An 18,365-nucleotide genomic window follows, 5' to 3' on the forward strand; every position below is an offset into this window, starting at 1 on the left:
TTGCGATATCGTTGGATTTTTCCTCACTAAACAACTTGCTAACATGTCTATATTTTCTGTCAATAGTGAATTGTATTATCAAATATAATTTCTAATTGTAACAGCACGATAAATCTGACAATTGTTTGGGGAAAATGAAAAACTAGCAAGTAAGAGGCCTTGTCACTTCAAATTACCGGTTTTCGTTAAGTCGAAAGGCAAAAGAAAGATTCGTCTATGTGTGGTTTTCTTCTTAAGTCAGATGACGTCTGTGGAAATGCATTTAAAGCAATAAGTTTGTTCCATCCCGCAAGAATGACTTTATGGCGTCTCCTGTAGATGCGTACACTTTTTAATCTTGAACAAAAATATGGTACAATAAAAATGCAATTTGATCAGCTCATCCAATCAAAAAAGTTGATGACCTTGTTCATTCTCCTTCACCCTATCAACTCTTTCCTTTCGACAGTTAGCTCAGAAGCACTAATATTAGACCATATTGTTACGGTGACGTTCACAGAAAACTAACAGTCCTTGCTGTTTTCTCTGTATATGATGAGTTGAAGTGCAAGAATCCCTATGGCGTCAATTGAATATGTATGTTTGAAATTTACGATCTCATGATAGACCCTATAAACAGTTTTCTGGAATTGGTTTCACAACAAAAGCGCGTCTGATTGTCAGCTAAACACAAACTATCGAAGCAGCTGAGAACTTGAGACACAAAGGTTGATAACTTGAGGCACAAATAAAACCATTGGAAGCATTATTTATAAGCACGCCTGACCATAGACAACAAACCATATACTTACCTCCATCATGAAGTAACATTGAGAAAAAAGTCATCTTGCCACTGTCCTGGATCTTCACGACATCCTGTGTAAATTCCCCAATTGTCGCGGCCATCTTCCATCTGTATTCTACAACACATTCAGTATGTAATGTTAATCTGTTTTAATCTTAATTCCCCAGTGAGGTTTTGAAGCAAGTAATACATATATCCGGGAGATATCCGTTTCACCCTCCCCTGACTTAGCGCCAGACATATTGTGATAACACCAGGGTTATCTAAGCATAGGTACCGGCGTGATTGACGAACCGGTCAGAATATTCACTGATACTATTGTGTTGGCTTCAAAACTTTCGGGATAGATCGATGTTCGAGCGTTCCTTGGTGCTGTCAGCAACTATTTACTACCTTTAACCGTCAGTTTTTCAAATCATTCAGTTGCCTGTTATCACAGAAGCTTGCGTGTTTCTAGGGACTAACCAAGTGCCCCACAGGATATATAATGATCGAGATAAAAGTCGTATTTTCTATACAACCAACGTTTGATAATAAAAACTACATAAATATTTCATACAATACTTCAATGAACGTGATTTAGTTCATAAATAGAATAAAATAAATGATCAAAGAAACATTTTTCTTGAGAGCATGGTCGATCATAAAATCCATGAAAATTATCTCATAAAACAAAGAAAATACCAACATGTCAACAGAATCATAATCCAAACTTAAATTCAATAAAACAAAGATTTACTGAAAAAAAGTACATTGGGAATAAGGACATGTGTTCCGGAAGGGTAAGAGTCTTCTGCTTTGTCGAAACCATCCGCATTGTAAATCTTGATCGATTTACGAAAGTAATGGCAAGTTCCCAAATGAGAACATGATAAATATCAACGGAACAAGCAGATATTCTAACTAGCGTCAAACACGTCCAACTTTATATCGCTTACAACTTATTCACAATTTCAACTTTATCAACAAAATAGCACGATAACTTACCGTTAAAACATTGTAAGTAATACCAAGTGCCGAGGTCTGATGAATCCTGTGCTGGACAACGGTCCTTCTCTCTCAGATTCAAGAACGTTCGTCTTCTATCTACTCATTTTGTAGACTATACACATTTTGTAAGGTTCAATATAACTTGAACGTTTCCGAAATTCGGTGTATCCCACTTGTAGAGTTTCGATTTCTTATCTGTCTCCACAGACAGAGTGATGTCCCTTTTTATCTTCCCTGTCTTTAATAACCAAGTGTGCGCCTCAAACCAACCATTCCTTTCATACACATGAACTGTCGTGCAATGTACAGATGTACATACCTTTTGCTTCACTCCTCTGTTGTTCCCGTGTTTCTCCTCCAATCTGCCTACAGCCTTCATCCTGTCCTCCGACCATACAATATAAAGAATTAGATCTCGGCATCTTTGATGCATGGATGCTATTGTTAAAAGGAATTATGTCTTGTATGTACACACACTAATCATCCGATGTTATCGGGATCCGATTATGATAAATGTCACCCTGTGTTCGTTTCTCTAACTAATATAAAAAAAGTCAGTTTATTCAATCTTCCTGAGTATCACTGGTGAGTTCCTTTCAACCTGCCTTTTTTCTTGACCCCATCAACAGAACACCGCATTCTTTTTTCTCGCTTTAAGTGCTCTGTGAGCTTCCCTGGTACCTTTACATTGATACAAGCCTAACCAGTTGTCGGTCGGGACTCATTTATCAAACTTTATAATTTGAAATTTTACAACAGTGGATAAAACTATTTTGAAATACATGGTGTATATCCTAGTGAATTTGATTTAATCGTCCCCTCTTAATTTTTCTTTTGTCCTATTACAACGATTTTAATTACGTTTTACAGTTTTGTTTATCTGTCTATGATACAGAAGTATGTAGCTCTACAACAAACGTTGGATATTTGGTGGACATTGATGTGCTAAGTATAAGTACATGAAGAGACAATAGAATCACTGTATTCACTGTATTAACATTTGTTTTAATAATAAATAGGTGACGTAATTGAGGGAAGACGTGTGGCGTTGTAGATGTTGTATTAATGGTGATGTATTACAAGTTACCTCCCTTCCACTTAATAAACCTTTCATTTTTTGTCACGACAATCTTTACTCGAGCTGCCGACAAGTGTTTGGTCAGCCCTCACAACACAAGCATCAAGTTCAAGAACATCAAATCAAGTTCACAAGTTCAAGATTTCAGATTCACACAAGTCAAAGTTCAATAGTTCAAGGCTAAAACAACTGTATAATTTGACCCTGGGTACTCAGGGAGTGTCAACAGTTGAAGTTCATCAATTGCTTTCATAAACTATTTGTCGCTGGGAACAGCGGACAAGTAGGCGACAAGTAGTCTAAAAAACTGTGCTATGGTTGTACTCTGCGCAAACGCCAAATAGCCAAGACATGTCATGAATATGCTTTGGTCACCGCCACCCCGTAGTGTGGAGGGAGCCGCACAATTATAACTAGTCGTAACCTTATCCTACCTTTGTGATGAAATATTACCAACATGGAAAATACTGGATCCCCTCCCCTTTCAAGAGATATTCGAGAGCTCCCTGCAACCTATTTAAAAACACACTATTGCCCACCGGTCTGACAGGTGAACTTTATCATCAGTGAAGAAGGTAGGTGATTCCCCTATGTCGGGGTATTTACTATAGTAACCCCTAGTGTTATAACTTCCTTCACTACAGCACTGTTTAACCTACGCCAATATTTCTCCATGGCAGTTATATTATCCGAGCATCAATAATTCAGCCGGGCAGTATTTCTGAAAAAAATATATCTTGACACCAGGCAAAGAGATGAACAACAACCGTAACACGCTTATAAAAGATCTACGGAAATTGGCTATAGGCACTTTCTCCACGTCATTTCCTCCATTATGGATCAACAGTACTTCAGTAAAGAGATCTCCCTGACCAGTTGATTGATACCCAAGTCATTGTATACAAATCACACTTCCAGTTCTGTAATGCCTTCGATACTGTGTTAGAAAACATAGCAAGTGACATTCTTTAACCAGAGACATCTAGAAGAGTGATTACTGGAGTACGAATGTTATTATTGTATACACTACATGTATAATTCCATCGACCTGCTGCTTTTAGTCTCAGCTGAATGGCATGCTTTAAAAGCTGCTTTGCAGTCCCAGTACGGAAGGAATGGGTCTAGAGGCGAGCTGTATCTACGCCTAAACATCACAGAGCTTTTTGAGGCACAGCAGGAAATTGATATCTTGCCATAGGTTGGCACCAAAGTGACAAAACATCACATATTGCAGGTGGACATAGCGGTGGATGATGTCCATTGTCAGGCTCAGATGGAGTTATTTATCTAAGTAATCAGACGCTTTGAATTATATAAATCATTAATTAACTATCAGCATATTTACGGTCATAATGACAAGTGACTGCCCTTTCAGGATACCAGGATACGAAAGTCAGAACTTTTGTAGGCTATCGTAACCCTCTGTGGACTACCGTAAATTTTGTGACCTAAAATGGAACTGTAAACTCTTTTGGACTAACGAAAGACTACCGAAAACACGAGAAATCAGACCAGTCGCGGTGTACATTGTATATGTAGATAATTATATACTCAACTTGATCAGTTACATGAAAGTGGGCGCACGTGTAATGCTTATCACTTCCATTTATCCATCCGCCCATCTATCGCCACATTAGTAATCGTATTTATGAAAGTTCATCGTTCAATAAGGAAAGCATGTGTCAGCGCTAATTTGCCAAATAATTTATTGCTTAGTGCAACTCGTCATTTTGGTATTTGCAGTTTGACTGAAACTTGAGATAACGAGTTTTGTCAAATAATGTTGTTGAAAACGTTTCGTTTGAGTATAACAGTGCACGTGCACGTGCGTGGACATAATTAAATAGCAGAACTCTTCTGTCCAGAAGATAGAATACTGAGCGGTTTTAAGTTTTCATTTGGTAATTTAGTTTATATTTGAAAATTCAGCCCCAACAGAATAAAACAAAGTGTTTGCGGTAAAAAAAATGCTATCTCTGTGACAAATTTGCATGTGGTCTAAATCGAAAGTAGCAAAAGTAACAGGAAACGTGATGGAGTGATCGCCCTTTGGAAAAAATGGTGGCTTACACAAAATAAGTACGAGTGTAACCTATTTCTCGATTTGTGATTCGTTGTAGTACTTGTTTAGGACATAACATGAAAGCGAGTCTCCGTAATATATATTAATAATCCCTTCAATGAAAATGTTCTCCAAAGGCTAATTGTGACTGTTTTTTCTTCTTGTATTGCCATCATGTTATGTCGTATTTTACATGTGGAGTTTGATTCCGTCACATAAATCGTGACGTTAAACCATTTTTACACAAGATTACAACTAATAGGAATGTTATCAAATTGGAATATTTATGATTGTACATGAATTAGGTGTTCAGCTCTATAAACCACAGCTCTCCGTCGAATTATCCAGAGATAACTCGCCCAGAAGGGATTAATTGATGAGCAAATCTGCTTTTATAACTGTGTACTTGTATGTATTTTCTTGACCTCAAAGTTAAACTTGTAATCAATGGCAAGATTGATAGGTGGTAGGAGGTTTATCAATTTGTATAAAAAAAACTATTGTCAGTTGACAGCATGTAACAATTATATAAAATAATTATATCTGGATTAGTTGAATGAGGAAAAATGTTATAATGACTGGTTAAAAAAAGTTTTATAATTTACTTGTACACCAATGTGTACAGGTTAGGAGAATGTGTCACAGTTCTAATCCATACCTTCAGATTCAAATATGTTTTCTTATATACAGTGTATATTGGTCAAGTAGTTAAAAGAAATCAAACTATCTGATGAACTTTGTTTTAGGTAAACTTCAGGAAACCATTCATATTGCATCATGGACCCCAAAGAAGTCAAGGCAACTTTGAAAAATGCCAGAGAATCAATAAGAAATAAAGAGTTCAAAGAAGCACTTAAACACTGCAAGGTTTGTCACACAATATTGTAATACATTGTAAACAAGCATATATCTCGGAGTGTAGGAGACAAAAGACACCATTCATAATCTGCTGTATATTGAGATTTACATTGAAATGATAAATCCTTATGATATGACTCGGCATAACTTAAGTTTGTATCTAATCTGCCAACATGTCAAAACTGTTTTATGTTAGATTATTTTAGAAATTATATTGATAACAATGACCTTTGGCCTCTGTGAGGAGACTGTGAAGTGGTAGAATGTTGGTCTATGAAACCTCAGGTGAAGATGAGATGAGTTTGGTTCCATTCTCCCTACTGGTGGTGGTTTGTATTTCTCAGGAAGCTGCTGGGAAACAGACTAGACTGTGCTGACATTGATGTATCCTTGGGCAAGACACTTTACCCTAATTGCTCTGGATGCCACGAGACAGGCCTCCCATATAATGTTCAGTGAGGTAGACCAAAGATACTATAAGGATACCTATCTCAAAATAACCTGGAATATTTCTGGGAGATAAACCCAGCACATAAACAAAGTGTTAAGTGTCCACCTTAATATTTGCAGTCTGTTTTGGCCTGTGATAAGAACAACTACAATGCATTGGTATTTGTGGGTGTCGCTGCCGAAGGACTGGACCAGATTGAGCAGGCAGTTAAAGCTTATAAAAGAGCCATAGAATCTTCTCCTGGTCAACCCTTGGCATGGCAGGGCCTAGGTGGTCTGTATGAGAAACGACCTTCAGCTGAACATGACACTGACTTGATCAGTGTTTACCAGAAGCTGCAGGAACTACATGGCAGGTATGGAGAACTCAAGTGAGGAATGTACAGATTTCTCTATTGATAGAGTTCAATTTAGACAACCAATAAACATATCATATGAAATTGATGGTTTGGTAAACTTTACATGAATTAGATGTTCCAAAAGATTGATCAAAAGCCAGATGTTGTCTTTCTAGGTAAATATATCATGATATCAGTTTTAACTGCCACAACTTATCTCTTTTTAATTTCAAATTGTATTTTGAAAAACTGTCCTTTATGTATATTGATGACCATAGAGATTAAACCAACTTAAAACTCTGGTATTAGAATGAGTATGTATATTTCCAGATTCTGATATTTTCGTTACTTTCCAGTGACAAGGAGAAGCAGCGAGATATCCAAGTGAAACTTGCTAAGTTGTATATCAGACTTGAGGACCTAGAAAAGGTGAGAACTTTATGTAAGAGTTTGCATTGTCAAAGTGTGATGAATAACAAAATTTTCACTCTTTTAAAATATTTCATATTCATTTTTTATACGGATAGAAAGGTACAGAGGTTGGTTTTAATTTAAATCTTGAGCCTCAAAACACTCCAGACTGAAGTTTTAAGCAACTGATCTACCTATTCGACTATTCCCATGGTATTAGAGGCTGCTGGTCTTCATTTGAATATACACATGTAGCCATTGCCTTTCATTAACAACAGGAGTAGACACAAATTGTGCAACTTATGATTTCAAGGAGTTTAAAGTATTTCTCTAACATTGTATAAGAGGTTGATCTGTCACCCACAGTTTTTATCAAGTCCAATTAATTCTGCTACGTTCCTCATTCTTTCCACAAAGTCTTGTATACTGGAAAATTATGTATCTTATAGGGCTCAGTTATCATTGACTTCACAATATATAAATATATATATAGATTTCCTGGATTTTTTTATTTCACAGGTAACTAGCTTGATGAATTCCCTTGTACAAATTTTTAAGGTTCATGGACATTTTAATTCCTGGATGAAGTATACTAACAAAATGAACAAACATAAATTCGCCACAAAAATTGTTGAGTATATAGTAGTATTGTTGGCGTTGAAGAAAAGTTTCTGTACTTGATAATAAGCAACAATGGAATTTGGACATGAGGCCACTGGACTTACAACAAACACTGAGCAACTGCCACAGAAAAGTTCCAAAAGCAGTTAGTATGGGGTCAAAGATCACGATGATATAACACCAGTGTTTTTCACAGTGTCTTGTCTTATGTATAGTTTATTGTAGAGTAAAGATCTACAAACCATTCTCAGGTCATTTTGTGGTTTAACCTCGTTTTTTGTTGTAATACTTCAAGGGACAACAAATTTATGAAGATTTGATAAAAGGAGAACAAGATTCAGCCAGAAAAATCCAACTTCAAACTGACCTGGTGGATGTTCTGATGACAGAGAAAAAGTTGACAACTCCACAGGAACACATGGTGAGTTTGGTTTGGGTTGATATGACTTTGTAATAACTACATTTGTATACAGACAGTCTTTGCTCACAGCTTCTTTAATGAGTCACTGCACTGAGAAATCCTCATTATACCTAACACTATAAAACGTACAAAGCTCTGTTTACTTTTAAATCTCAACCTCAAGCAGGAAGTGATAGGTAAGTATCAAGGTTTGTACTTTGGTTTGTCTAGGTCAAAAAGAAGAAAAGACTTCTTGCTAAAATGAACATCAATATCTTCCAAAGAGGGCATTGAAGAAATGGAAAGAATCACACTTATTTTAATGAGTGTAGGAGACGACTACTTCTAATTCTTTTTGGTCATGTTTTTGAGAAAAAATGTACACAAGAAATGTTATAAAGGGTTCACCTGTTAGGCTTTGAGATAATGCAGTTATTAACAGCAAGTTCTTACACAAAATTCCTTTCTCCTCGAAATGATTTTATGATTCATATACTTATAAATACTATGATCAAGCAATTCTTAAAATAAACTCAAAGGATGGTTTGTATTACTTCAGGACAAGAAGAAAACTTAATTAAAAATATGAAAAGTTTTCAATTGATACTGATTACTGTTAGAATATGCTTCACAGTTGATGGAGCTGGTTACAACACTCACTGAAAAGGAGACCACAGTGACCTTCGCAAACCCAGATCAGTTAGTTACCAGGTACCTGGACCTTCTCATCAAGGTAGGCCAAATCTAAACAAAGCAAATCATTGGGTAGACAAGTAAATCATGATATTCAGTTGTCTATGTATTGTCCAGCATGATATGTTTGGGCTAGCAAAAAACAAAACAAAACAAAAAATAAAAAAAACAAGGAAAGACTTGTATGTGGTGAGACTTTACATAGAGAAAGACTTTAGAATTATAGAAAATTGTTAATAAAATTACAGAAAATTGTTAATAAAATTATAGAAAATTGTTAATAAAATTATAGAAAATTGTTAATGAAATTCATTTGTATACTACACAGCACCGTAAGGTGACCAGCTTGCCTGACCAGTGTGGTCGCCTTCAACTCATGTTTCCAGCTCTTTCCTATCCACTGGAACTTTTAATTATCCACTTCATGGAGACAGATTCAGGTATTGTATTTCTTCTTATGCAACAAAATATTCATACTTCTTGCAACCAACTTTTTTCAAAAAAGGGATTTTTTTTTATGCTTTTTTATGGATTATTTAACATATTATGAAGGTGTTCATTTCAACACTTGTGTTCAGTATGTGACAATGAATATCAGTTTCTGGCCTTCAATATTTTTTACCAATGACCATACAAGTGTTTGTGTTTATATGTGAACTAAACCTGTGTGTATGTGTAAATGCAGATGTGTCACAACTTGAGAACACTGTGACTAAGCTAAATGATTTAGATCCAAAGAGCCCATATCTTGTTGCCGCCCAGGGCTACCAGTTGCTGCGTCAGAAAATCTATGTACAAGCTCGACCACTGCTTGCTTCAGGTAGGTTTTAAAATTTAATAGCAGTTTTCTTGGGTCATATGTAAGGTCAGGGTTGTGGGGTCAAGATTGAAAGGTCAAGGGTATGAGGTCAGAGGTGAATGATGAGGGTTGTAAAGTCTGGGTTAAGATATCACAAGTGTTAGATGAGAATTATGTATGAGGTCACAGTTATGAGAGAAAGGATAGTTGTTAATGTGGCCTGTTCTATTTTCTGTTAGAGTTTTTCTTGTTTAAATGTTATCATCCCTTCACATTTAAATTTCATTGATTTTCACTCCAAATGTTCCCTTTTCTCTTTGTGATATTAAGAGTTTAAAACTGTATACATTGATTGTTTGTAGGAAGATCAAGATGATAACATTTTACAGTGTATGATGTGATTTCTACCTAAAAGTTCATTTCCCTTCGAACATTTTACAGTGTATGATGTGATTTCTACCTAAAAGTTCATTTCCCTTCGAACATTTTACAGTGTATGATGTGATTTCTATCTAAAAGTTCATTTCCCTTCGAACATTTTACAGTGTATGATGTGATTTCTACCTAAAAGTTCATTTCCCTTCGAACATTTTACAGTGTATGATGTGATTTCTACCTAAAAGTTCATTTCCCTTCGAACATTTTACAGTGTATGATGTGATTTCTATCTAAAAGTTCATTTCCCTTCGAACATTTTACAGTGTATGATGTGATTTCTATCTAAAAGTTCATTTCCCTTCGAACATTTTACAGTGTATGATGTGATTTCTATCTAAAAGCGAACATTTTACAGTGTATGATGTGATTTCTACCATTTCCCTTCGAACATTTTACAGTGTATGATGTGATTTCATTTTAATATGATGTGATTTCTATCTAAAAGTTCATTTCCCTTCATGTATAGGTATTCATAAATTTAACCCTAATCAGCCTATCTAATGCGGTGATGAATACATTTTCTTTTACAATGAAATTGAGGTTTACAGATGTATAGTAATATATACTCTTTCTATTTCTGAAGCTGCTGAGAACCTGAAGAAGGTGGCTGTAGTACATTACTTCCTAGCTAAGGTATTGTCAGCACTGCACCTTTATAAAGAGGCACTGAAGACTTGTAATAACTGTAAGTAAAATTCAACAGTGCCAAGGTATTATATTAAAACTAGTAAAATAATGCTTGAGTCACTGATACTGAAATTGACCGTAGACCTAAATTTAAAACTTATAAAAGGTCATTTGCTGATTTAGTGCATTGGGTGTAAATATTTTGTCGACAATTATATATGCTCTTAAAAATTTACATGAGGATGTAAGACCAATGTCATTGTTACCTCAAAACAACAATAAAGTATCTGGAGCATGTGACACCTGAAACCTGCAATTGGATTTTTTGAGACAAACTCACAAAACATGGTTTTCAGAAATGCAGACTGATGAAGATCATTTGAAAACATTTTCTGTATTTGTAGTGATCTCATTGAGAAATGTTCTGTTTTCCTTGTGCTATATGGAGTTGGATGTGCTTGATGGTCTTTAGAATGCCTGGTGGTCCTGTTGTTTTTTCCTTTGTTCTCATTTGGGAACATGACATTTCTTATTCGGATTGACCAAGATTTACATGACAGGTTTTATTCTCCTCCTACTTTCTCAGGAGTCGTTTGTTCATGTTTTAGTTCACTTTCAGCAAAGTCGAGTTTGAATTCAAATTCTGTTGACATGTTATTTGCTGTTTAATATGTGTGATGCCTGTAGGTAGTTATCATATTCAGTTAGGAAGATTGTACTTTGATATATCAATATTATGTTTTTAAGTGAACTTACACAAGTTTTTCTTGACATGCAGGCTTTAATGTTATGCAGAAGAAGGACCGTGTGATGATATCAGGTGGTGAACTTGATGCACGTCTCTCTGTCCTACAGTCTCACATAGACTACAGGATAGGTTCACCATCTTCAGTGGACAGAGCTATCCAAACACTTTCTCAGGTAAAAAGAGTGTCTCCAACAATCTCATATTTATTAAGTAATAGCCACTTTACCACTTCTGATCTATCTGTATTAGAAATTTTTGAAGAATTTTTTTTGGTAAATGCAGATCACCGATTCCAAAAGTTTAATGAATCCAATAAATATTTAAGTCCCAAAAATCACTGTATATCATTCTACTGATACCAATATGACACCTTGAATTCAGTTAATTACAATTTTCTAAAATCAAATAGAGACAAGATCTTCCCATTGACCTGAAGTTACTACTTGGATTTGTTTACCTGAAGGCAGGACGAGTTGAAGATGCTGAGGTGAGTAATTTTTTGTTTTGTTTTTGTTTTTTTTTTTGTAGAAAATTAAAAATGCAATTCATTTCATGTTTATTCTAGGCAAAGTTAAATTGTTTTATTGTGAAGACAATTGTGGTGAAAATTTTATCTTTGATAGAAAATGGTGATGGGCACCAAGAATACAGCTGGTCTAGATGGATGGATTCACTTCCTCAAGGGAGACTACTCTGGCGCTATTCACAGGTACTTAATGTACATTGATTTTTTTTGTCAATAATACAGAAGCACAGAAAATTGGAATTGGAAAAAGAATATCCTGCATCATCTAAAACTAGCACACAAATTACATGTAAAAACTATGACAACATCAGAGAATTTCATGTGTTCAGTGTTTTCTTTCACAGGTTAACATTAGCTGTAGAGTCTGCTCCAGATGTCAGTGATAATCACCTCATGCTTGGCAAAGCATTGTGGGAAATGTGGAAAGAGGAGAAGTCAAAGGAATCGGCAGAGAAAAGCTACATGTCTTTTCTAAAGGTTGGTCAAGGTCAAACAGAGTTGCAGAAGCTAGTTTTTACTACATAGTTAGTAAGGTTGATGGAAAATTTAATTTCCTGATATTGGCAATCATAAATGATAACAAGAAATTAAATTTTGAATAAACATTTTACAGCAACTCAAAACTTCAGGAAATACATAATGATTTCAAATACCTGTAGTGTATACATGAATATAAATGGATACATGTGTGCATTAAATTTGATTCCGGTTTACGTGACTAAATTGTGACAACTGCGAAATATCAGTCCTGTATAATTAAACACTAATGCAGTTCTATAAAAGTCCAATGGGTAACAGTAGACAAATATGATCGTGAATTTTGAAATTATCAAACTGATATAACAGATGTTTGTTTAGATTTGAAAGTAGATACGTCTCTGCTCCATAATATAAAATTCTTTGCTTGTATTACACCAAGAATACATAAAATTCTCATTTTCCTGATTCTTTGAGTTCAGTATTGAGTTTAATACCCACATGATTATCTTTTTGTATATGTATTTGTTATTTTACCCTCATGGGGAATGTTGGAGGGGATATAGAGAGATTAAAATGACACAAGTTTTACTGATTGTGCTATTACATATTCCTGTGCATTTTACAGGCAGCAAAGTTGGACACCTATAACAGCGAGGCATTCCTGTATCTGGGCCACTTTTCCTTGGAAGTCCAGCATGACAAGGTCAAAGCCACCAAGTGTTACCAGAAGGCATTTGACCTTGACAATGACAATGATGATGCTGGAGTAGCCCTCTGTGATCTTTTAGCCAGTACTGATCAAGAGGTCAGTTAATGTAATGTGTCTGTCTTCTCTTTACCTGTTTATTACCTCCTCTCTGTTTTTTTGAAGATTACAGGGTATTTTGGATACAAAAATCTCAAATTCCTAAAATTTCGCACAGTGTGATACATACTTTTATTAGGTGAATAAAAACAGATGTAGTTTAACTTCCTTATTGATGTACAGTGGAACTTCTTAAAACTGACCATGCATGGAAAATAAATATTTGGCTGGTTTAGGGAGGGTTCAGTTTATAGAGATGAACCAAAGTAACTTGTCAGTACTTGGATACAATTGAACCGATTCTGTTATGTACATCAGGTTATCCATTCTGTTAGCATTCGGTGCACAGGTGCAACTGAATACAGAAAAAAAACTTAACAAAGTAAAACTATTTCAGTAAAGTAAGATACTTGTATGTAAGTGACTTTACTCAAAAAGAAATCTGTGTGCATTGTCTCGCAATCTTATCTAACATTACATACATCTGGACCTACCACCGGTTGGATGGTAGGCTAGCATGAAAGTGTTTTCTACTGATTTCTTTGATGAAAAGCTGTTTTTGTTGATCTCTGCAAAAGATATCTTTTAAAACAGAGCTCCATTGATGTTTCCATTTTGTATATGTTAAAAAAGCATTATTCCATCACTCACAAGTTAGATGCTAAACTGCGGCTTTCTAACTCAGTACTTTATAGTTTCACTCTGTCTGTAGACATTTCTTTATAGTTTTCGCTAAGCCAATTGATGCATTCATTAGATATGGTTTCAATTTGTCATTGGGGATAACGATTTGTTATATTGTTTAATATAATCCTCCTGTTTTGTGGAGGTATTGTGTACAAGGCCTATACATGACAGGTACGCACAGGGAACACAAAGTTTACAACTGTCATCACAGGGGTTGATTTCATGCATATGATCTGCTGATCACAAAATCAGTTCAATATTTGGAATATAGAAAGATCAGTATTGAGAAGATTTTTATCACTATAATAAAGAGAATATTGTTCTGTACATCATCATTTCATTCCCTTTCAAGAGGTGATTGGTTTTTAGAAAAATTGTTTTTGGGAAATTGCAATATATGTTCAAAACTAAAAGTTCAGTCTCTGTCAAACACAGTTAATTCATTTTTATGAATGAATAAGTTAATGTGATAGATATCCACAATAATCTTCAAAGGTTTACTCAGCATTCACCGGCTAATACTATGTAGAAAAAGTATATAAGTTAGAGATTCCTCCTGGGTCAATGCAAGGAAATATCAAAACGTTTTCTGGGGTTTTTGGTTTTCCCTTTTAAACAATCATTGTTGAGATTTTTACTCTAGGGGTGGAATTGTAAAGAAATTTCCCATAAGGGACAAGCTTTGCTGAGAGGTTCCCATGAGAGATGGTATTATTGAGTTTACAGATAGGGTTTCCTGTGAGGGCAGACACACTTTTGAATTTTCTTGTTTGGCAGGCACTTTTTTAAGAATCCTTATTGAGTGTGCTCTTTTGAGATATTTGCTGTGGGGTATGTGTGTTCTGTGGGGGCAGGCTCTTTTAGATTTTTCCTTTGGGACAGGCTGTTTTTTGAGGTTTCCTTAAGAACAGTCTGTTTTGGGAGGTTTCAAGTGGGACAGATTATTTTGGGAGGTTTCCTAAGGGACAGGATATTTTGGAAGGTTTCCTTAGGGACAGTCTGTTTTAGGTTTCCTTAGGGACAGGATAGTTTGGGAGATTTCATTAGGGACAGTCTGTTTTAGGTTTCCTGAGGGACAGGCTGTTTTGGAGGTTTCCTTTGGGACAGATTATTTTGGATGGTTTCCGTTTGGGACAGGCTGTTTTGGAGGTTTCCTTAGGGACAGGCTGTTTTGGAGGTTTCCATAGGGACAGGATATTTTGGCAGGTTTCCATAGGGACAGGATATTTTGGAAGGTTTCCTGTGGGAAAGTCCGTTTTGGAAGGTTTCCTGTGGGACAGTCTGTTTTGGAAGGTTTCCTGTGGGACAGCCTTTTTTGGAAGGTTTCCTGTGGGACAGTCTGTTTTGGAAGGTTTCCTTAGGGACAGGCTGTTTTGGAGGTTTCCATAGGGACAGGATATTTTGGCAGGTTTCCATAGGGACAGGATATTTTGGAAGGTTTCCTGTGGGAAAGTCCATTTTGGAAGGTTTCCTGTGGGACAGTCTGTTTTGGAAGGTTTCCTGTGGGACAGTCTGTTTTGGAAGGTTTCCTGTGGGACAGTCTGTTTTGGAAGGTTTCCTGTGGGACAGCCTTTTTTGGAAGGTTTCCTGTGGGACAAGTTATTTTGGAGGTTTGCTTTAAAGCAGACTCTTTTTTAGATTTCTTATAGTGGCAAGCTTTAGGGGCAAGTCCCCATGAGAAATTGGGTGTTTTATCGAATTAAAAAAATTGAGTAACATGAAACATGACATCAGAAGAAAGTAGAATATTTTGATAGTGTATTTTTGTGTATTAATCTCTTTCAGGAGGATGCCCATAATATCATTGTCTCTGTTACATCTAAAGCTAGTGCTGGAAGGTAAGTATTAACATCGTCACAGAGTGTAGTCCAATTCTCAGTGAGTAATGATAGAGGCTATAGTGAGTGATCCACTGGCTCAATAGATGTTACAAGTGTAAGAATAGATTTTGCTAATATGATATTGGTCTACGATTTTCACTATACTCTGATTAAAGTAAAGAAGTTATGATATTAAATAGAAACACAGTATGATGATGAAAACCTGTTTTTTTTCTTCAGTAGTTGATAAGTTCACTGCATTACAAGGATGTAGGTTTGTGCTAAAGTTGAAAGCTTCATGAAACTGTGTTGTTTGTCATTGATAGTGCTAAGTGGGCATGGTTACGACTGGGGCTGTACCAAGTCAACCGCGACAGTCCATCTGTGGCAATCACCAGTTTCCAGTCAGCACTGAGGGCTGACCCCAAAGACAAGTAAGTACTAAAGTGATTGACTGCTTAGTTCCTATGCAGATTGTCTAATTTTTTTGTTTGACAGTTATATATAATACCCAGGACTACCACTTTTTTATCACCCTCTAGAAATTGTATCCTTGCTTACCAATATTCAACCCTTGAATTGATCCAGTTGTCACTTTGTAGCTGACCTAAATCTAGAAAGACATCAAAGTTTAAGTTACAACTTTGATAATATGAACATAACACTGTCATTTGGTTTTATATTTGAAACTCACATAATGATCATCTAATTTTTCTTATTTGAAATTTTTTTATTAAAAAAATTATGGTCACTTTACTTCAATAAATGAAAAAAAAATACAAATACATTAGCTGTTTGAAGTGAATTAAAGTGCTTTGTGTTTGTTACAGTCATGTGTGGGAGTGTTTAGCTGAGGCCTACTTACACAGAGGCAGTCTTACTGCTGCCCTAAAGGCTTTCACCAAAGCCTCAGAGGTTAGTCATTTGATAATTTTTATAGAGTCATGTGTGGGAGTGTTTAGCTGAGGCCTACTTACACAGAGGCAGTCTTACTGCTGCCCTAAAGGCTTTCACCAAAGCCTCAGAGGTTAGTCATGTGATCATTTATATAGAGTCATGTGTTGGAGTTTGTGGATGAGTCCTACTTATACAGAGGCAGTCTTACTGATGCCCTGAAGGCCTTCTTCAAGGCCTCAGTGGTAAGAGAAATAGTGTATATTCTGATACTGGTCTACATATTGTTAAAAGCAAAAACTTTCAATTCCTTTCTTTCCCGAAAATGTATTGTACATGAACTTGAGTTCATTGATCTTCAGGAAAGCCTGTATAAATCCTTATCATTGGTGACCTTAATGATAGAATAAAATCAGTTTTAAAAACAACAAAAATATTATGAAAAGAAGCATGGAAACACTTTTATATTTTCTAATGTTAGATATATGCACTGGGGTCAAAGAGTCAATTCAGAAGCAGGGCTAGCTCTGACTCTAAATTTGATTCACCAAAATCTTTGTTACTTCATGTTTATTGATATATGAGTAAGAGGTATCTTTCATTTCCTTTTTATTTCAGCTGGATCCTAGTTCCTTGTATTGTCTATATCAGTAAGTACTAATGAGTGTATTCTGTGTTGTGTTTTTTGGACTATCAACAATCTATGTTATTTAGGGCCAGTTAGTATTTATATATTTCTGTAAACCATATCAACAAGATCTACATTATTGTTATGGATAAATTCCTCAGGGTTATTTATCATTGAGAACTGGACTTTAATTTGGTCCTTTGAGGATCAAGTTATAAGTAAGCATTACAACCTTTGAGTGTTGCTACCTTGAGAAAAAAATCATTTGCGATGAAAAACTAGGACAAAGATTATTTATTTCTTAGAATAAGAAATGGCCAAAGAAAATAAATTTTGATTTTGATTATTGAAAAGTATTTGCAATCTTGAACTGTTACTTGTCATAATCAGTAACAGTTTAAATTCTGTGCTGTTGTCAATCTGTAGTACAGTTTTAAGTTTTCGTCTTTTCCCCAGGATTGCAGCTATCAAACAGACTCTATGTATATATACGGAGGCCATTGTGGAGTACAAGGTTATCCTAGAACGTTCGCCCAACTATGTACCTGCTTTAAAAGGTGATTATCATTTAGTTACACTGTATTAAGTCCCTGTTTGTTATAAGCCTACAGATATTCATTGCAGTAACAGTAGAAATACCACAGATGTTATGTACTGTAAACATATATATTAACTGTCATTTTAGTGGTTTTATGGTGCACATGTTGCACTTAAGTAGAATTACAGTAATTGCAGTGTCTGTATGTTGTATATTATAATTGTTGACGTGCAAATTCCTCATTGCGCTAGTTTTCCCAGAATCAATAATGGGCAAGAATTGGACTGCACTAAATTAAGTACATTAATCATTATATCATTGTCCTGTGATAAATGAATTTCTTGCTTTACCAAAACTTGACAATGTGCTTACATTTGATAGCATAGAATTAAGTACACTTACAGTTACTGTATCATTGCCTTGCAATCAGACTACCTCCTTACTTTGAATCATAAACATGTGAAGGATCCCAGGGGCCAGTTCCAGAATAAATATTTTACACTTGATTAAGCTCTTTCTTGTTTACATCTCACACCAACATTTCTTTTACTGACATCCACAAAATTACACCTTAATTGACATACTCAAAATTACAACTTAATTGACATACTCAAAATTACAACTTAATTGACATACTCAAAATTACAACTTAATTGACATACTCAAAATTACAACTTAATTGACATACTC

At 35.4% G+C, this 18,365-nt stretch overlaps 1 protein-coding gene across 1 annotated transcript in view; it reads left to right on the forward strand.

Moving 5' to 3' along the window:
• The first annotated feature begins 5,295 nt into the window (after positions 1-5,295).
• Positions 5,296-18,365, forward strand: part of LOC132543286 (tetratricopeptide repeat protein 37-like) — a 30,362-nt gene continuing 17,292 nt past the window's right edge. Inside the window, exons 1-19 of the mRNA XM_060206769.1 lie at positions 5,296-5,322; positions 5,661-5,781; positions 6,343-6,578; positions 6,917-6,989; positions 7,888-8,013; positions 8,627-8,725; positions 9,014-9,125; positions 9,371-9,505; positions 10,506-10,607; positions 11,328-11,470; positions 11,707-11,784; positions 11,921-12,006; positions 12,168-12,300; positions 12,929-13,108; positions 15,581-15,633; positions 15,942-16,049; positions 16,446-16,530; positions 17,128-17,159; positions 17,594-17,694. Of these exons, the coding sequence (XP_060062752.1) occupies positions 5,692-5,781; positions 6,343-6,578; positions 6,917-6,989; positions 7,888-8,013; positions 8,627-8,725; positions 9,014-9,125; positions 9,371-9,505; positions 10,506-10,607; positions 11,328-11,470; positions 11,707-11,784; positions 11,921-12,006; positions 12,168-12,300; positions 12,929-13,108; positions 15,581-15,633; positions 15,942-16,049; positions 16,446-16,530; positions 17,128-17,159; positions 17,594-17,694 (1,972 nt within the window). The 5' untranslated portion in view covers positions 5,296-5,322; positions 5,661-5,691. The remainder of the gene's footprint in view (positions 5,323-5,660; positions 5,782-6,342; positions 6,579-6,916; positions 6,990-7,887; positions 8,014-8,626; positions 8,726-9,013; positions 9,126-9,370; positions 9,506-10,505; positions 10,608-11,327; positions 11,471-11,706; positions 11,785-11,920; positions 12,007-12,167; positions 12,301-12,928; positions 13,109-15,580; positions 15,634-15,941; positions 16,050-16,445; positions 16,531-17,127; positions 17,160-17,593; positions 17,695-18,365) is intronic.

The sequence above is a fragment of the Ylistrum balloti genome, unplaced genomic scaffold (genome assembly GCF_031769215.1).
Source record: "Ylistrum balloti isolate Yb309-2 unplaced genomic scaffold, AGI_CSIRO_Ybal_v1 Utg369752, whole genome shotgun sequence".
Classification (NCBI taxonomy): domain Eukaryota; kingdom Metazoa; phylum Mollusca; class Bivalvia; order Pectinida; family Pectinidae; genus Ylistrum; species Ylistrum balloti.